Here is a 21,440-nt window from a genome sequence, read left to right on the forward strand (position 1 = left end):
GCACCATGTTGGAGGCATAATGGGATGTCACAGTGGAGAAGGGCTGCCAAAAATTGGAAAGGAACAGGAAATGAAAAGGAAATGAACATTTAAACCTCCCCAAGATCCTGGTCCTAGACAAGTTTCCTTAGCAATATACAGTGCAGCAAAAAGAACAACACATGCTATAAGCAGCTCACACTGCTTTTGAACAGTAGGCTTAATGTTGATCTTAGAGATATATTTATTGCACACTTAGGACTTGAATGCATCTAAATTCCCAGTTTTCCAGGTGTTCTTCTATAAATACATACACAGTTGTGTACCATATTCACAATGATTATATGGTCCAAAATTGTTTTGATCATCTCATATGAAAGGACAGATGTACTTTAGTAGCCCATAGCAAATGTTAATAAATTGCCAGGAGAGATAAAATAGCAGCATACTAACAAGATAAATGTTTTGGTTTCAGTGGTCCCAGGTAGCTGCACTATAGTGGGTGAGCTGTTGACATAAGAATAAATTTAATCTGAAAACATTGCTTCTAATAAATAGAGAAATAAGTGAATTTAATCTGTGTTATTGAATCTGCTGGGAGTTTTAGCATCTCAGATAGCATGGCAGAAAACAGCACTCTCTCCAATGAACAGAACAGATACATTGAAAACTCTGGGAAAATGAAAGTAAGTGCAGTGAAAATTTTTCTTGTTGGTGTTTGAGTGATCGCAGAGATCAGTTACTGATATCATATGGAGTGAGGAAATTTGTAAATTATATGCATCTTTCTTTCAAATGCTGGTGTGTTTTTTGCCTATTTAGAGAAAAAAAGCTTGTAATAGGCTGCCTTTGGAGAGCACCTAGTGCATTTTGCATGTTCTATTATCCAGATAATCATAGAATGCAAAGTGATACTAATGGACAAATCATGGGATTGGGATTCTAAAACTGTTTCTCAGAACCAGCACAAATGATATAAGCAATAATACTGTGACCACAAAGTTCTGTACATAGACCCATGCACAAATACAAAACACAAGTATGAAATGTTTTTTATGTTAATGGAAAAAAGGAAGACAAAAAATTAAATTTCCTAATTCAATACTTTGTGTATTTTCTACAGTGTGGGATGATGCTTCAAACAACAAAGAGCAGGATTTCTAGATTTTATGACAGAAAGTTTTTAGATGAACTGACCACGCTCTTCATAATGAGAATCATTGGTGCATGCATAGTTTTTTACAGGGAAGTGATAGAAAAATTAATTTTAGTGTGGAACCAGGCAATACATTTTACAGACTTTAAATTACTTTAAGCTTTGTCTTTGGAGAAGACCTGTGTGATTCAAAAAGGAAAAGATTTTAAATCGTATGATATTCTATAATCTATAAAGTTCTATAGTTCTATAATCTATGAAGTTCTATAACTTCATCAGTTACCTATTTCTGAGAGATTAAAAATCTTCTGAAATGAAGTCCTGGAACTTCATCAAGGGAAATTCTTGATTATAAGAGATATTCTCCTTCAATCACACAATGAAAATAATATTGTACTATTTAGCTGAGTCCATCACAGATCAGAGTTCAAGTACAATCTTACATAAAGCTATTTGGAAAAAATCTGTTAACTAGGAAATTTGCATCGTGAATAAAAGTGAGGTAAAAAGTGCCCTTTTGTCAATATTCTGTAAACTCAGAAAGAGAAAATTCCTTGTATCTATTCTTTATGATGGACTATTCTTCCATCTTTGCTTTGAAGATCTTTTTGCATCAGTTAGTAGGCATTGATGGGGGGAAAATCCACTTAGGGGAACAAAGATAGAGAATTTCTAAAGTGAAATTCATCATATAAAATTGCTCATGAAAGGGTTATGAAAATGACGTGATGAGTATGTACTGTTGACAATGTACAATGATGAATCTAACAGAAATGATTAAAAAATGACCAGTCTTATGGGAAAAAAAAGTATTTATAAAAAGGGAGGAATATGTCATACTCTAAACTGAAAATATTTGGTGATGCTTAATTCAAGAGGTTGTGGATAGTAAGGTGTGTAAGATGCTTTTAGGTTTAAAGGCACTCATATATTTCAGTGGAATTGTGATTCTAGAAAAAGAAAGAGAAAATTGGCTTTCAAGTAGAAACACAGGAAGTTCCACCTCCATATGAGGAAGAACTTCTTCCCTGGGAGGGAGATGGAGCCCTGGAACAGGCTGCCCAGAGAGGCTGTGGAGTCTCCTTCTCTGGAGATCTTCAAAACCCGCCTGGATGCCACCCTGTGGCACGTGCGCTGGGTGTCCCTGCTGGAGCAGGGGGGTTTGGACTAGATTATCTCTAGAGGTCCCTTCCAGCCTCAACCATTCTGTGGTTCTGTGATTCTGTACTGTATTCTGGAATTAATTTCCTGTATATATTAGGTGCACTTTTCCTGCAGGGTACACAGCACACGTCTAGAAAATTGTGCATTTGAGTAGCAGAAAACAAAGTAAAATGTGAGATACAACTTGCCCTGTTAAATAAAAATATCTGAATTCTGTAATGTTGTAACTCTAAACTACAAAGCTTTATGGAATAATTTAAAGTAGCTCTGTGATCCAGTCATGAGATCCATCTTAGACCGCCTAGAGCACCAGGGCTAACAATACACTTTACAGCATGCACAGCATGAATAAAAGACTCTTGACATAAAATGCTGCCCACATAACATTTCGCTTAACATAGAGCAATGGTGGATACCAAGTCAGGACTCTGTAAGCGCGTGCTAAATTCAAGAGCCATAAAGCCCCTCACACATGTTTTGCAGTCTGGGCTGGCCTTGCCTAATAGCAAGCCCGTCAGGCTGGGCCCACAGGGAAGGCAAGTCTGGTGCCCTTTTCGGGGTAAAGCTGTGTAAAGCCATGTGACTATCATGCATGCAGTGAAGTTACGGTTTGAGAGCTAGGAGCTTCCTGCAGGACCATCACAGAACCAAGCTACTGCTTTTATAGACAGTGGGAAAGATTTTTTCCCTGCTTCTTAAAGAACAGTGCCTTGTGCCCAGAAATTTTCTATGAGTGTCGCAGCAAACGTTTATGATACTTATCTAAAAATATTTGGGCTGGAAGGGTCCTGTAGGTCATCAGGTTGGGAGGCCTTGCTGTCACCAGCTGCTTTTCATGTATTTCACTTCACAAATAGTTCAAGTTCTTGTAAAATGATTTTGTGAGGTTTATTCTTTTTGATCTACCATTACTTATAATGCTTTGACATTTTACTATTTCTTATCTGCACAGCCTTTATTGGCAAAGGTGGCCAACTCTCCCTGAATGACAGGAACATACTTTTCACAGTGATGCTTCCTTGCATGAACGTCTGCACTGTGCAAAGGCGCATGGACTGGCTTTAAGCAAGCTAGGTCAGCACTCAAGGTCTGCCAAATGCAGAACTCTATCTGAGAAGCAGAATAAATCAGGCTGTTAGGAGCTATGTGCTCTGGCTCAAAGAACAGTCTGCTGGTGGTCTTAGTGCAGGATTGTGTGACTAACTTCAGTATTTTACTAGTATGCTACTGAGTGCATGAAGGATTTACTTCCTGGCTTCCATCGCCAAAGCTTACATGGCGACTGGTCTGGAAAAATCTGCATAGGAGAGAAGAACAAGGCCACTGGCAACATTTTCCGTTTGGATCATCTTTAAAATAATTGTTATCTTAAAAAAAAAGATAAAGTTTTCTTTTTCACTTGGAAACCCCCTCCTTCCCTGTCTTCCTTGCAGTTGCCCAATGGAAGGAAACAGCACTCTTCCTCCTGGAGTTCAGAAGATGTTTTTTGTGCAGTGTTTAATGATATGGGAATCATTAGCAGTCGATGTGGTTTGGTCATCCTACATTCCCATAGCCCTTGGCTTGGAGGGTTTAACTTGGTCTCCAGAAGCCCACAGTCAGCAAGTGAATATTAAATTTCCTACACGTGGTATGGTCATGGGGCTACTCTGTCCTGCAAAGCTATTTCAGCAACATTAATTATATACTATTATGCAGAAAAATGCCTTCTCTTTTCCATAGAAGTAGTTACATAAGAATCTGATTTTTTAAAAAAATTCAATCACTTTGCAAAGGAGAATTATGTTAAAATTCTCTAGGCTAATCATAATTATCTTTAGTTATCACTTGTGTCCTGACATCAGAGCCTTTATCTAGAGCTAAGTCCCTCTTTATCCAGTAGGATCAAAGTTTTATGCAGTGCTTTTTGTCTAAAGAACTTACATGCACAGGTTTTACTGATTTAAATCTTGACTCACCTTACTGGCAAAGTGTATAAAACTAATACCAGATCAGAGAAAAATCAAAGAGGCAGTCTTACCCATGATCATAGAGGGGATACATGAAAAAGAGGGATCAATTCCCAAACCACACCTTTTCTTCCCTCAGATTCAGTTTTTCCATTGGTTCATGTCCTACACTATTTGCAAAAAGTGAAGCAGCCCTGACAATACAGTCTTTCTCATGATATTTGTTGCAGGTTGAAACTGGAGACCTGGGAAATGTATACAAGATTCGGGTCAGCTGTGATGATATGCCAGGCTTTGAGGGTTGGCATTTGAAGTCTTTTCACATAGAAGAGCTACATACAAAACAAGAATTGAACTTTGACTGTAGCTGCTGGCTCTCTCTTACCAGAGAAGACAGGGAGCTGGTAAAAGAATTCCCCGCAGTGGGTGAGGACGGGAAAACTTTACCAGGTAAAATTAGTGAGATGACATGAACTGCATGTACCAACATCTTGAAAAGAAATCAGCACTACAGATACATATCTCCTTTTCTGGGTTTGTTATCTTCAATGAATCCATGGCAACTGTACATGCACTGCAAAAATCCTGACCATTTAAGACATTTCATCTTTCCAGTTAAATAGCAAATTGGACTTCACAGTTGCTGAATCTTGCTGCATAATTCTAAGTGTGCAAAATTGAGGAATATAATTATGCTTTTTAAAGATAAAGCACATGTTGAAATCTGCTTAAATGATTTGTGGTAGATTTTTTATTGAATTATTTAGGTTCTAACAGCTTTAGTCGCTAAAACAAGTATCAACAGTAGTCCTCATAGTGCAAAAAAAAAAGTTTCATGTTTGTTTTTCCCTCAGGACATTTTTGTGATGTGCTAAGAGTTTTAGAGTGTACTCAGAAATGCACTTGGAAAGTGAAGGCCCATAGAAGTTCTGCATTTGTTCAGAAAAGAATGCAGTTATACATGAGATAAAAGTAATTAAAGACATGACTGCTTTTCTAAATTAATATTCCAGCAGTGATTGTCTTTAAGTAACTCAAAAATATATGTGACTTTAAAAAAAGTGAGGACAACACTTTACCCTTTAAAAAAAGGGTAGCATTGAGGTGGTTAATATTATCTCGACAAGACCATATGTTAAAAATGACAATCAAAAAATTGTGGTCCTTCTGTCTGTATCACAGGTTAATGATTTTTCTCAGAAGAAAGTCCAATCTGACTGTGCATATAAATGTGCATATAAACAGGAACACTAAGAGGCAAAAAGTGTTATTGAAGTACTCTAAATTAATCAGTGCATTTAAAAAATGCAGTTGTGTATGTCAAGTTGTGCATCCCTATCCTATGCTACACCTGTCTCTGCTCTTCTAATTTACATAAACTTTGCACAGTGGGTTTTTCTTTGACCTGTAATGACTATTAACTGCTGCAAAGATCATGCAGCCCGTGAATGATCTCAGCCAAGTCCTTATTTTCTAGGTCTTGCACAGTAAAATAGAATTAAACAGAATTTGTATGTATAACTTCAAGTTGCATAGGTTTAAGTTGTATGAGCTCAATTTCCTTCAAATTCCCAAAGAAGTCAATGGAAAGAATTCATTGATTTAAGCAAGAATAGGTCAGATTTACGAATGTGTGAATCTGACCTCTGGCTATTTTAATCACCATATGGCATATTTTTTGTAAGTGCAGAAATAAGAACGAGCTGTAGTCTTACTAAATAATCCACTTTGCTGTTTTTCTTTAAGTAAACACTTGTACTTAGTCTGTTTTCATTAAATACTCTTTTATTGCAGTCTATAAGTATGTTGTCTCTGTACACATTGGTGACCGCTGGGGAGCAGAAACCTTTGCAAATGTTTGGATCACTCTCTATGGCAAAAAAGGGGACACAGGTGTGAGGAAACTTCATACATCTTTAGCAAATGGAAGAAAATTTCAAAGGAATAAGGTAAAGGTACAAAAGTGCTTTCTTACTAGGGCTAACATTGCTGCCTCTCTATCACTTAATACATGCTCAAGTTGTATCTTGTGAGCTGGGAGCAGAATTTGTCTTCTGGGTATTTGCAGCAGACCAATGACAATGTTATTTCCTGCCTGAACAAGAAGATCCCCATAAGAAGATAATCGGGTTCCAGAGGAGCATATGCAAAATACATTACTATGAAAAAGCAGATCATCTTATTTTTTACTCACTGCCAAGGTAGCCATGCTCAAGAAAGGAGCAAATTACAACAGCAATTTTCCTAGGGTAAAATTGGATTCAATAACAATCTGACAGACTTTCTAACTTTTACTTCTCTCTACATCTCAGCACTATGCTTGCATCCAGAAGAGAACACTATGCAATAATTATTTTAATTTGCCTTCGTGTACAGATTTTCCCCTAGAATACCTTAATTATAAAAGTTAATGATTTCTGCTTGCAATCTGGCTGTCAAGCCTTGGCTATTGTTAATTAGAAATTTGATTTTTTTTGTATAGAAGCATTCATAACATTAATGAAATGAATGCTAATTTTTTATTATTTTTTATTTTAAAAGTGGCCCTGAAAATATAGGACTTTGGCAAGGAATACATTTTTAAAGGTCACTTTGTTAATATCGTCTTTCTAATTCTCCCATAATCCAGCTTGGCAAATTCCTATTACTGAATCAATGTTTTATTGGGATAATGATGTCTGATTATAATCTAAGGCATAGTTGTCTAAGTGTTATTTGTTTATAAACTTGATCATTATTAGCTACTGCCAGGTCTATCTGGCCCTTAGCTAGGCCATACACAGGACATCTGTTTCTCTTATGAAACAAGAAAGAATTTAGTGGGGCATATTATTTATTTCTTTGTATTTCACTTACTCCTTACTTTGTTCTTTTTTTGCAGTCCTCACTCTCATTTCCATGACACCCAGTTTCCTTCTCTTTGCCTTACCCTTCTTCGTTCTGCTTTCCTTTCCATCTTGAGTCTTTTGCTCCAAGTTCTTCACATTCCCCACTTTCATCTTAAACTTCTTTCCCTATTACTCTTTTTTTTAAATTTTATTTTTCTACATTGACTTTCATTTATGCCAGAAAAAAATTTACCTTTCTAACTACTTTAGAATAGTTTAGACAGCTTTCCTGTGGTGAACACAGTTTTTCTAGGTTTCTAAATTCTCTTTAGGACTCTATTAATATGTAGGCTTGCATGATGGATTTTTGCAAGTAGCATTTCCCTGAAAGCCAGGAGTTTCATGAGAACCAAGATTTTGCCATATGCCTTTGGTAGTCTGAGGTTTGAGGAATATATAGTTTTATGTAATTTGAAGTGACTGATGAAATACTTCATATTGTCCAAAGACTGCAGTTACAGTGCATAATTAATGATGATGTGGTATTCAGTGTTAGAAATAATTTGTATTTACTTTCTTAGATTCAGAAAAGAGAGGTTGTGTTAAAACAGAAGTTGTGTTACAAACAAGCAAACAAGCAAATAAAACAGAAGCAGAAAAGAAAACAAAAGAAAAAACAAGTACAGATTTCAAAAGCTGAGCCAAATCCAGGGCCAAACTTCCCTAGAAGGTCAAGCATATTCAGGTCCAAAATTTTTGGACTGTGTTCATCTGAGCTTGCTGATTGTTATTTGTATATATTTAAAAGGTAAACATTCTTCTTTACTAAATATTTACTGTTTCAACAGGTGGACTCATTTTTGGTGGAAGCTGTTTCTCTGGGTCATTTGCAGAAAGTAGTCATCCAACATGATGGAGAAGGATATGGGGCTGGGATGTACCTGAAGATGATAACAGTCCGGGAGTTTCAGGACTCAGACAAAGAATGGGTTTTCCCATGTTGTAACTGGATTGATACTCATCTGGGATTATGTGGGACTGCTTGTGAGATTTTGACCGTTGGTAAGATTTTCTGGAAGACTAGCCTGCCTGTTCGTTTATTTTTTTGAATTCGTTCATAACTCTCTCAGATTCCTATAACATATTTCCCTGAAAATGCTATGAATTTTCATCTTCTTTTTGTTATTATTGCAATACCACAACTGGTAAGGTCAAAGATAATTAAATTTAATACTGTCAGTGAGTTGTGTATGGAACACCAGCCTTCTGGATTGAATTTAGGACATTGCCATGAAAGATTTTATGCAGGTATTAGAATTTGAAACGTATGCTTCAAGGAAATAATGACTTAAATGTTGTGTGTTACTTTCCAGACTTCCCCGAGAAAAGTTACTGTAGTGAAATAAGCCTAGTTTTTATCTGTGGTATTATTCCACAGAGTACTGTGGAATTATATGTGGAATTTCTGTGGAATTATATACGTATAATCCTGTGTAATACTATGGAACTATACTGTAACACTGCCGAGCTACAGTATAGTTTTAGTACGTTTAGTTGTTCTGCACAGTTCAAGCCTACCACTCCAGAAGTCATGCAAATCCAAACCCGGATGTATTTGGCAAGAGAATACTGACAGATGGAAGTGGCAGGACTTTTGGCCATTTACAAGCAGTAGAAAGAAATTCTTTCCTTCCATCCTGTGAAAAAAAATCCATATGAAGCTTCCATATGAAGCTAGAAATGAGCTTCAGCAGTTTGATCAGAGAAAAAGAAGATGGTTTAAAAAGATAATGTGTCCAAGGTAGATAAGCAGTTACTTGAATTACTGCTCTTTTTTTCTTTCAATTTGTAGAAAGTAGATTTTACTAAGTAAGTTGCTCTTTTCCACTAAATCTTATTTTTTTCTGCGTAGAATGGTTAAAATGGAGTTAAAATGAAGTAAAATTAATGTGAGAAAAAAAAAAGAGGAGAGAGAAGGAGATAATATCATTGATCTTTTGAGGATCCAGCAAATGTCTTTGTGTGTTTATCATATGTTCCCCTGTCAGTCTAACACTATTACAGCAGGTGTTATATTGCTAGAAAAGATCCAGTTACAAGTGGAGTTCATTGGTGTTATTCATTTTGTGTTAAGTGTCTACATGATACAGATGGCTGGTGCTTCCAAATGATGAATTATTTTTTAGTAACATTGATTGGCTTTTTAAAGAACTAATTTGATTTTTGAAAGGTGACTGAATGTTCTTTTAATAATTATTTTTAAAAATGATAAGAAAAATAACTTGGCATTAAGAAAAAAAACTGTGAAACTAAATTTTAAACACACAAAGAGCATTAAGCTGTTAAATTCTTGGCAAAAAGAAATGTAATAAAGGTATTGATGTGTTATTCTTAGGGAACTGTTGCCATAGATACAACATAACCTGCAAATACAGCTTTGTTTGTGTACCGTAAAGCCTATGGTCCTGTTATATTATGCCATTCTCTCATTCTGTCTTCTTTCCTCTTTTTCTTTGATCATTTTTTAAAGGTAAAAGATTGATTTCTAGTCCAAAACTGCCTGAAATGAACATACAGTTATCAGGTCTCTGGATAATGGACATCACTGGATCTGACTTGAACAATGAAGTGGATCCAATACATCTCTCTCTCATCTTCTATGGGGACCTGAATCACAAAGAGTTGCCACTTCAAATTACTGGAAAAGCAATTCAAATCCAAGTACTTCAACCTTTACGTATTACAAGAAAAGACATAGAATCATGTATTGCAAACACTCTTAATTCTGAGATAGTTTTTTTTAACTAAACTGCTAAATTGATTATCTAGTCCTCTACATAGTTTGGTAGTTTGCTGTTAGTAGATTTTTCTTTAGTAATCCCTTTTTTTGATAGATACCGGTAACACCGGCGCTTGAATAATGGTTCTTGAATGAGTAGATCCTCCTAAGGTTTCATACTAAGTGAGAAAATTGTTCCCTTGGTGCATATCACAGTGTATGCCAGATTGCAGGTATTGATTTACAGATTTTATTCATCTCTCAAAAGTAAGCAGTTTGTAAATATCTAATATGACATGGATTATATTGGAATTTCCTGGGATGGAGAGAGAAGAGACAAAAATGGCATGGAACTTGCTTCGTTTTTCTCCCTCATGAAAACATACACCTCTGTGGCAATGTGTATCATGCCTGCCTTCTCTTGCATATTTTTTGCTCTCTTTTTTTGCCTGTTGTAATTGTTTTCTTTTTCTTCTTGCTCAACTCCTTTTCCCCTACAACTTTTCTCCTTTCCTATTCTGGTTTCCTCGCTCTCATTTGTCTCTGCTTCCTTCTGTTCTTCATCAACTGAAAAATTATCAAGCATTTGAGACCCAGTGTCATTGAACCGGGGTCTGCTTCTTATTCTGTCACCCTAAAAGTGACACTTTTAGGGTGACAGAATAAGTGACTCAAGAGTTCACTCTTGAATCTGTGATTCCTTCCCCAGTACCTATCCTATGTTCTCCTTATGTATTTCTGGGTTTGCTTTCAATGAATGACCCTCCAGTAGATTTTGGAACTGACCTCAAGGTAAAAATTGCAGCTGTCACCTTTGGCTCAGGAAATCCCTGAGTCACAGCATGCTGGAGGCCAAGAGCTATTCAAGGGAAGTACTTTTTCTACCCTTGTATTGCTTGTTCCATGCCGTCTTTCACCTCTTCAGTTATTCTTTATTGGTTTTGAGGAAACAATTACTCCCTGCAAGAAAAAATGAGGATCAAGGTAATTTTCACCTTGATCATTCTCTGGCAAGGTTTATTGTGCAGCCGCAGAAACAAATATATAGTAGGACTGAGGGAGTGGGAGCAAGTAGAAAGACAGGACAGTTTGGTGATTCAGAAGCCAGCTTTGCATAGGAAAAATGTGTCCATGAACCTATGTTGAAAGAGTTTCTTCAGATTTGACTGGTGGAACAGGAGAAGCAGGTAGCAAAAGAAAATCAGCAAAGTAGAGGTAAAGGGAAACCTGCTAAAAAGCCCAAAGAGTTAGTATGCTACTTTTGATACTGGAGTTCAACCTTAGGTTACTGAGGAAGAAATTGTCTCCTGGTGCTTTTTCTGCTTGTCAGGTAAATAAGACTTAATGATTGCTCTACAGAAGTAATTGGCTGTTTATTGATGTTTTCTACTTGTTTTCTTTGATAAAAGAGGAACCTGGCTAGTTTGCTTAGTCTATAAACATGATTCAAAATGAGGTGTAACCAGTAGCTTTTCCTCTGCTAGAGAACCTCTGCTAAATATGAAGCAATGAATGTTGGAAGTATGAAAGTGGAAGTCTCCAATCAGAGAAAAGATTGAAGTGAGGTCATATACACTCCTACTAGCTAGGCAATGTTTGCAATGAAAGAGGAGCAGAGAAGAATACAAAAAGACTACTTTTTTTTTTTTTTTTTTTTCTCTCAGCAGGGACAAATAATTAGTCAAAAACGTTGTTGTTGTTGTTGTTGTTGTTGTTGTTGTTGTTGTTATTATTATTATTATTATCTATATCCTTCTTGACTTTCACCTACCCAAGTGGAATAAGCCAGAGAGGCTCTGCAGTTCCCAGTAGAACCACAAGATTCTTTCTCAAACATGAATGTAGAAGAACAATTTTAGTGGACAACTTCTACAAGAAAATATAGTGTAGAGTGTAGAAGGAACAAGTTGAAGAGGGGATTCATTGAACAGCAGTTTTGGATGATTTCTCAAAATCAGAGTATTTCTCCTTCAAATTTAAAATCGATTGGTTCATTTTGATATTCCTAGTTGTAAGATTTTTTGTAGTGTTCAGATATTTTTTAATTGACTTGAAAACTTATGTGTCTGCAATAATCTCCTACATCAGTGCTTTTTATATGAATCATTGTGCTTTGTTCTGTGTACAAATTTCTGCAATTTTCTGCAGTGACTCGTTCTCTGGTATCAAACATCTAGAGTGTCATTTCCTCATTCAGATCAGGAGATCAATTTTATATTGACTAGAAAGGGAGAAAGCAGTAACAGTTATAAATCTGTTCCAATCCTTTATGGAAGTTTGTTCAACTCTTACATACAAATGCCTTCAAATGTTCTGATAAGTTCATTTGATCTTGCACAGCTCGGATGAGATCCATTCATTTTGTCTTTTTTTCACATAGGATGAACTGACAGATATTGGCTCAGTCTACAAAGTTCAGGTAATGGGCCCACATAGCAAATTAAAACAGCCGTGGCACTTGGATTTACTGCATATGAAGCACACAGCCACGAATGAAGAGATGTATTTAGCTTTTGACTGCTGGTTCAACCCTAATGAAGACAAATGTGTGGAACTGCCAGCCCTCTATGCAGATCAGGAGCCCTTGCCTGGTAAGCTAAGTCCTTTTTCATTACTAGAGGTCAGGCTTTGTCACTGTAATATGGGGACATGAAATACTGTGTGAGAGTTCACAGAAGAATTTTATATTAAAGGATATAATGTTTTGCATGTGAAATTATTACAAGAGAAAGCTAAGAACACAGAAATCATTGGTACTGGCATTATGATAAATGTTATAACTGCTAATACTAAAGAAATTAATTACATAAAATCTCTATCTCTTTCATGTTAGATAATACAATTTTATCTCTGGATTATTTATCTCCCCTCCTAAAATGCTATATCAGCTGAGTATGTGTTCAAAATATTATTCACTGTGTGTTGCTACCTTAATTTTCCTATTCACAAAGAAATTTATGACTTGGAAAGTTACTCAATTTTTTAGAATGAAAGAATTGCAAGGACCTTCTACAAAACAGAGACAGAAATTTTAAAATGCGTTAAAATCTGTCAGCAAAAATATATCCAAGAATTTCAATTGCACTAGTGTTTTATTTATGTTGATGAGAAATATATAGTACAAGTATTATTCCAGGAACAATATATTAAGCTGCACTTTTCAAGTATACAGCAGAATTGTATGGATGGATGGTACCAGAGATATGATAAAGCGGTTCCCCCTTCCCCCTCAGGAATACAGAGAACAAGCAATTGCATACTGATAACTTTATCTCTAGCTGCTTAAGAACAGCCTTCCCATCTATCCAGCTCATTAGAATAAAGAGGATTGATGGGGATAGTAAAGATCAAGTATTGAAGCTTTTAGTGACAGTTAAGAGGTTTATTGCCAGAGGCTACAGTATAAAAAAAAATCTGCTTAAACAGAAACTATTAGAAAAAGATGGGAAGCTGCCCAGGGGAAAAAAAAGAAAAAAAAAGAGGAAAAAAGATTCCATGTGAACTTCTGCACACTATTCTCTAAGGAGACTTTCCTAAATATTTATTACATTTAAAGATGAAACTTGAACAAATAAAACACCGAAGACTTCCTAAATCTATGAATTTATGTGGGTTTACTCCTGTTTGTTTAACAAAAACTGGGGAAAAATATAACAGTTGAAAATTATTTTCAGAATTTAAAATTGCTAAATTTAGACTATTTGTAAAAAGTCCAGAAATTGAAAAAAAAGTCCTGATTTATACGCATGTTCACACAAACCATTTTGTAGAGTCTAAACTAAAGAAAATACGATGTCCGCATGTATTAATATGTAAAATGTCTTTTCAAGCTCATGTGTATGCCTGCTGATGAAAGGTGTTCCATATGATGAAAGGTGACCTTCCATGGAAACTGTTATGTCAGTTTTATACTTGGTGGTGCCAATATTAGTTCAGTCTAAAATTTGTAACATCAGCTTCTTCTCTGTATTCCGATTTGTTTACTGGTGACAGAAAGCGTTTTATTGTTTAGTGTGATCATGCTACTTACTGCTTTCAAAGAGACATCCACACATGGAGTTGTCTTTAATAAATATCTTGGCAGAATAAGTTCAAATAAAGAGGAAAAAAGTATTGAAAGGTACAGATCACTGCTATATCCAGGCAAACCAAGTAGCAAGTAGATGGTTGTACAGGGAGCAAAGTAAATTTTAAAAACTAGGCATCCAACTAAACAGTAGCCTTTATCAGTAATGTCATTCACCCATCAGTAATGAAAGAAACTTTAATACCATCACTTCTGTTCTAAGCTATTTACATAAGATTTACATTCTGTTCTAAGCTTATTTACATAAGCTATTTACATCTCCTCTTCCAGACTCTAACATCAGAAACTTGCATTTTCTGTTCATGTCTCCTACATATCCCACCTCATCTAGTGAGACATGAGGATGATTTCATGCCCAGTAAATCCAATCACTGGTATCAGCTGTCATGGAATGTATTCTTAATGCCTAAAAGGATAAACGAATAAGCAAAATCTAAACTTGATTCTCTCAGGTCTGAAATTGCTTTTTCTTCCAAATGTAGAAATATTTATTCTTTAATGAGAGTGCCCATGCTCAGACCATAGGGAACTCCCCAGACACAATTATATTAAATAAAAAGGTCAAATGATTCTCTTGCATAATTCTGTTAGCTTCTGTGGCACCATCTCAGAGCTGAATTCATCTTCTGGATTCTAGCCAGTACCACAGGGACAAATACTTTCTCTCTCTCTTTTTTTTTTTTTTTCTAGACTTTAGTATTTTGTTCCTAGTATTTATAATCATACTTCTAGTTTATCTATGTCATCAGACAAATTGATTTTTATGCAAATTTGTGGGCTTCAAACTAAAAGAAACTTTGTTTCCTTAGGAATTCTGTGATAATTTCATCAAAGACACAATGTGCGTATTAACATAGTGAGACAACATTATAGCACGTTTAAATTGTGAGCTGCTTTTGAAAATAATCATATCAATTACAATTAAAATTTTAGTACTTCCTGCTGATAGTTTCTCTATTTCCTGTTGTCTTCTAAATCATTTCTTGATGATTTCTAAAATGCTATCCTGTATGTCTGTAGCTGAAGGTGTATATCAGGTGCTGTACAGCAGTGTGTATCAGGAGCTGTTTGAACTTAAAGGAAGAATTTGGCCAATGGGATCTTGGGGTGCATTAAGAAGAGCATCTCCAGCAGGTTGAGGGAGGTGATCCTGCCCCTCTACTCAGCCCTGGTGAGGCCACATCTGGAGTATTGTGTCCAGTTTTGGGCTCCACAGTACAAGAGGGATGTGGAGCTGCTAGAGACAGTCCAGCGCAGGGCTACAAGGATGATCAGGGGCCTGGAACATCTGCCCTATGAGGAGAGGCTGAGGGAGCTGGGCCTGTTCAGCCTGGAGAAGAGAAGGCTGAGAGGGGACCTGAGCAGTGTCTATAAGTACCTCAAGGGAGGCAGTGAGGAGGATGGTGCTGGACTCTTTTCACTGGTGGCCACTGATAGAACCTAAAGGAAACGGCCAGAAACTGAAGCACCAAAAGTTCCACAGGAACTTAAGGAAATTTTTTTTAGCAGTGAGGGTGACAGAGCACTGGAACAGGCTGCGCAGAGAGGTTGTGGAGTCTCTTTCTCTGGAGATCTTCAAAACCCACTTGGATGCAGTCCTGTGCCACGTGCTCTAGGTGACCCTGTGTGTGCAGGGGGTTGGACTAGATGACCTCTAGAGGTCCCTTCCAACCCTAAGCATTCTATGATTCTATGATTCTAAAAGTATATACTGAAAATCAGCATTACCTTCTTTCTAGTAAAGGACTTTTATGCACTGACACCCACACCCATCAGTTCTCTTGAAGAGTTTAAGAGCCTAACATCTGTAGTAATAAAGATCTGCATTAATAAACACAATCATCCTACTTAAACAATTGCCCAGCTTTGTTTTTAGAGTTTGTAGATGAAGCATAACATCCTCGCTGCTGCATTAATAGCATTGATCTGTTAGTAATAGAAGTAGCAGCATGTATTCTAGCAGTAGCTTCATTCCAGCGTGGATAAGCAGTTGCTAGATGATGTTTGGCTTTGCTATGTGCACTTCAGTCCAATAGTCTTTGTTTATCAAGTAATTCACATTTCATTAAAGTCAATGAAAGGTTTCATGTTAACCTCCAGAACAGAAATGGTCCAGAGATGCTTGGACTAAGAAAGCTTTTTGGGCATTGTCATGGCCCAAAACCAGCATAGCCATACTGGCCCAGGACTCGAGCTAGTGAAGGGCGTATGCTCTCCTGCTATGTTTCCTGATTCCAGTTTTTGAGAACTTGAGTGTCCTTACAAGGATGCAGATTTGGAGACTATTCATGTGATCTGTTGACAGCGTTACGTCAAAAATTCCATTTTTCTTTTTTTTTTCCTACAGTAAAAATGCATGTTTTTTAAAAAAATGCCTACATACTGTACTTGTTTTTAATTCTTAGTTGCCTAACATTCTTTTGAAAATAGAACTAATTCCTCTGGGGATCAGAACAATTTCCTCCGGGAATCTCATTACCTTTATTGCCTTTTTCTATTTATTTTATCTTTTTTTAGGCTACAAATTTCACAGAAGGCAGTGGAAGAAAGGTCACTCAGCTATCCACCATTTCTGAAATACTGCACCCTGCCCCGTTCACATTCACATCCCTTCCATTTTATCTTTCAAGGAAGAGCCTTGAAAGCTCCAGGAGGGGAAGAGGGGTTCATTTGGTAGTTCACTTTCTCCCCCACTGCCTTTGTATTTTTTCCTGCTTGTGGAAAAGTTACCTGTATCACCTGATCTGAATACAAAGCTAAAATCATAATGATGTAAACGATTCAACTGTATCACTGACACTCAGGCAGGATGTGATCATAACATTCAGACTGTTCACCCTGAAAGATTATTGAGATTTTATTAGGAAAATGTTACTGAGTTACCATAATAAATGGTATTTGAATTCCATTAGCTTGTTGTAAAAACAAGAGGAAATGTAAAAACTAGAGGAAATGGCCGCAAACTGAAGCACCAAAAGTTCCACAGGAACTTAAGGAAAAATTTTTTAACAGTGAGAGTGACAGAGCACTGGAACAGGCTGCCCAGAGAGGTTGTGGAGTCTCCTTCTCTGGAGATCTTCAAAACCCGCTTGGACGCAGTCCTGTGCCACGTGCTCTAGGTGACCCTGCGTGTGCAGGGGGGTTGGACTAGATGACCTCTAGAGGTCCCTTCCAACCCTAAGCATTCTATGAAAAACAGCAAAAAATAGAAAAATTTAGGATAATAGCTTCAGCCCCTTTATTCTTGTTTTGTATTCTTGATAAATGAACTATGTGGTGACTTTCTGTTTCTCACTACGCCTTTTTACATCTGAAGCAGAACTCTTATAAATTGGATCAGTCAGAGAAAAAGAATGGCAAGGTTGAAGGACACATTTTATTTTAGTAAATTGTTGTTGCTGGTGGTATCTCGTTCGTTTCATTGCAAGAATGCTCCCAAACTCAGCCCAACCTAAGAACTCTTACCCTTTTTTGCAGTCTTTTTTTTTTTTTTTTTTTGTTATGCATTCCTTGCTCGGTAAGGGTTATTTTCCATATATGTTTGGCTCTCATATAAACTTTTTGAAAATCAATGGCAACTATTTGCTGTGAATACAGTGAGCTGTGAGAATATGTATGTTTCTCCTGTGAATATGGGTGTTTTGGAGCACTTGTATATTCCCATGCACTTGTGTGATTAAAGGTAAGCACAAAATTAAGGATACTAATTATCCAAGACTGAAACACTCCAAATAATTGAGCACTGTGGTTTCTAATCCACCCTATAGAAGGAATCAGTCCTGGAAAACAAACCCTTCTTGCCTTATTTACACAAGAAGCCTATTGACTTCAAATATCTACTTACGTGAACAAAAAAAAAGCAGGGAAGGCAACACACTAGATAGATGGCAGAGTCAGTCTTTTCGTATTCTATCTTCTCTGAAAGTAAAACGACTGTTGGCTGCCAAGGTGTCCTCTGGACAACCCACATACTTTCAAACATCTGGATCTCCAGCAAGAGCAAATCAATGCAGCTATACTGACTTTAATGAAGTTATTTTTCTGTTTCTTGTCTGGAACTGCATATTTAGTGGCTTTGAAAAGATGGCGAGATACAGTAGGGCCCCAATCCAGGAGAATATTTGGTTCATATCATCAAACATCGGCCATGTCATCAAGTACAAGTACTTTCTTAGATCATGGTTTAAACAATTAAAAAAGAAGTCCTAGGGGAAGTCCCTGTATTAAAGTAAATAGTGTCACAGTGAAATAAAGTTACTTTTCAGAAAACAGATCTTCTCAGAGGATATACTCACCTAGAAAAAAAAATGAAGAGAAACAAAGACATTGCAGAAGTTTGTTGCATTGAACATGCCTTTAATAGCATCAATTTAGATATAAATTTTTCAATCAGCATGCAAAAACTGCCCATTAAGAGATTTGTTTCAGTGATACAACTTTTTTTCAGCCAAATTAAGAAATAAGTATATAAGATGTCACAGTATTTGAATTCAGCCTCTTTGATTATAACACTCAATATGAATAGAACCAACTTGTGAAAAGAGCTGTAAGAAAAGTTTAAAAATAAATATCCTCAGAACACTTTTCTTCTCTCCCTGCTTTCCCATCACCTACGCATAAGAGTAAACAACAGCTTTAGATTCTGGTTTCTTATTTTTTCACAGTGGCTTTTAACAATCATTCTAAAATCTACTAGAAGCTTCTTATACCCTTTCAGGTAAAGCTTTGCTAGGGCAGTTTGGCTAAATCAGATCATTTCTCCTTCACAGTCTGTTTATTATATATACCCCATTTCCCTTACTGACATACTACATGCTTTTCCTGGAAAGAAGCCACTGTGCAATCAGCAGGTCCCAGGTAGGGACAAGCAACAAGTCCTCAGGACATTCTGTGGTGTGCAACTGCATGTCAGCGTTGAAGGCTTTTGAACTAGGGGCTGAACAGATTGGAGCAGTCAGAGATAGCTTAGTGCTTGTACATTGTCATGTTTTACGGATGCTCAGTCCTTAAGAAAAAAATCAGCCTTCAAGATTGCAACAGAAAGTGGATTCAGCAGACAACATACATATTCTTGAATACATACTGTGTGTATTGGTTATTTTCCTGAATGTAACATTCCTCTTTTACTGGTTGAAAATGTATTATTCTGAAAAGTCTTAGATATCTGTTACAAGTCTGTGTTGCTGCAAAATGAGATTTTTTTCTTCGACCTAAGTAATGGTGCTTGTGGGTGGAAGCAAAGGAACATTCAGACCATTTAACTTCAGACACCTGACTTTGAGTGTCCATCCCTAGAATACCTGGAAACTGTCATAGGTGTTTTCTATAGCACCTACTGACTACCTAGCTATCTAGTAGTCCTAATTTAGCCTCTGAAGATAGATGCCTAAAATAACAGCACCAGTACTGCTAAACACCAGTACAGCAACATATGTTGAACATAGTTTTATTATGGTAGTTTGAGTAAGAATGGGCTTTCAAGGTTAGAGAAAAAAATAAACTTTTTTTTTTTTTTCCTGGATTCCTTCCTTCTTCTTAGGATGATGCAAAAAATCAGGAATATTGAAAGTGTGACCTGCTCTTGTTTAAGAGTTTTCTTGTTCCTTCTCTTCATGATAAGGACAGGGGCCAAAAATAGGTCATTTAAAAATTGAATATAAGAATTTTCCATGAGGTTTCTTTGGAATTGACGCATTCTGTTGCCGATCCATCGGTTGAAGCAGGAACTGCACTTGGTTCTTTGAGATGGCTTTCCTAATTTCTACAGTATGAGTACAGCTGAGAAAATCAGGAATACTTTCCTTTAAAGTCACTTTTCCCTTATCCAATACACATTTGTGGGTTATTATATTGGCAAATATACATGGGAGGTGCTTTGGAGAGTGAAACAAAAAACTTTTTTTTTTCAATTTATGTATTAAAGCTGTCTTTGAATACTTTTTATATATTTTCAAATTATTATTAATTATTTCTGTTTCACATTAATATGTTTTAACTTTCTCATCATTGCAATAGCGTTATGGTCTGATGAGTAAGAAAACTTGATAGTCCTGTTGTGTTTATTCTTTGGGAGATAATTAGAAGAGTTTAAAGCTTCTTTGGACAATCAGATTACAGCTTTCTTCTAAGCCAATTTATCAGTGCTGAGATTTAGCTTCATTTCTGGAAGAAAATGGCACACACACAAAAAGAAAGAAGAACAAAGAAATATGGGTCAATAATCTTAGAGAATGGAACTTAGGCTTTCCAAGCAGCATTTAAACATGCATGCAATGTGAAATTACTGTGTAGAAAAGGATTAGTTACCTTAGAGGTTAAAAGGGAACTACATAGGAGAGATTCTGTGCTCCAAACAGTGGCTCGTAAAGCTGATGTTCAGGAAGCAAAGTATGAGAAGGAATAAAACTGTGTTCTGCAGATTGACAAACAGGCAGTTACGCTCGGAAATTAGGGAAGTCTTGCATTTATTAATGTCACCCAGACTGAGGAGACCTGTGCTTTAAGCCTCACTATGGGGCCTCAGACTAAAGAGACTTGTGATTGTTCATCTAGATTAACTAAAGTGAAAACCCTTTGGTATCTTTGATGCCATAATAAAGTTCCAGCTAGAGCAGTGTACTGTGCTCTGTGTCTTACTGTAGCTTATTTTTTAGAGGGAAAGTGAGATAAAGTATAATTATACAGATTTTTTTTTAACTTTACTGACCCAGTTATAGTCACGCTAGTTTATCTTGTCTTGACATGGACTCTGTTTCCCAGCTTCATGAATGGAAAATGGAAAAATTAGTTTTTTTTTCTCAACTTTCATACTTTTCATTTAAATTGCAAGATTTTAACTTTTGTTACATTTACAGAGTTCTCATCAAAATGGGAACATCCTGTTGACATGTATCTCTGGGTTTGGTAGCAATGTAACTAACAACTTAAGAAAAGACAGTTAAACCTTAAGAAGACAACATACCTTCTTATTAAATGTTTCCTATGTGAAAATGATGCAGTAAAAACACAGAGATTGATAAAAGATGCTGGTGTTGGGAAAGAAGACAAGGATTTCCTCATGCTGACTTTTTGGTTTTGGATCGATATTTTTTCTGAAGTTGTGGAATATTCAATCCATTTGCACACGGGAGACTTGAAGAAAGCAGATGCCACTGGTGAGGCCTATCTATGTATTCAAGGAGAAAGAAGCAACTCGGGAAAACGATGGCTTAACTCAAGAAGCAGCCTGATCACTTTTGCTAGAGGGCAGGTAAAACAATGTGGAAAAATATAACTGAAGTTGCAAATGTCTTCCTGATAAAACTTTTATATATATATATATGTGTACAAAAACTTTCATGTACAGGGTGTCAGAAATACTTCACTACTTTCTGCATATCCTATAGACATGATTTTCTCTGTAATTGAGGACGATTTTCTTCCAAAAGAAACATGTTGCTTTTAAGCTTCAGTGGCATGGCATAACAGTATATCAGTTAAGTTGATTAAGTGAGTCTGA

The 21,440-nt window shown here is 36.5% G+C and overlaps 1 protein-coding gene across 1 annotated transcript in view; it reads left to right on the top strand.

Annotated features, from left to right (window-relative positions):
* LOC104575099 (RP1 axonemal microtubule associated) overlaps positions 1-21,440 on the top strand; it is a 166,632-nt gene that overhangs the window by 94,155 nt on the left and 51,037 nt on the right. Inside the window, exons 32-37 of the mRNA XM_088540133.1 lie at positions 4,479-4,698; positions 6,043-6,197; positions 7,925-8,138; positions 9,607-9,797; positions 12,236-12,446; positions 21,040-21,191. Coding sequence (XP_088396259.1) covers positions 4,479-4,698; positions 6,043-6,197; positions 7,925-8,138; positions 9,607-9,797; positions 12,236-12,446; positions 21,040-21,191 — 1,143 coding nt within the window. The remainder of the gene's footprint in view (positions 1-4,478; positions 4,699-6,042; positions 6,198-7,924; positions 8,139-9,606; positions 9,798-12,235; positions 12,447-21,039; positions 21,192-21,440) is intronic.

This window comes from Tinamus guttatus, unplaced genomic scaffold (genome assembly GCF_059628265.1).
Source record: "Tinamus guttatus ecotype Peru unplaced genomic scaffold, ASM5962826v1 Tinamus_guttatus_pri_ptg000056l, whole genome shotgun sequence".
Lineage (NCBI taxonomy): Eukaryota > Metazoa > Chordata > Aves > Tinamiformes > Tinamidae > Tinamus > Tinamus guttatus.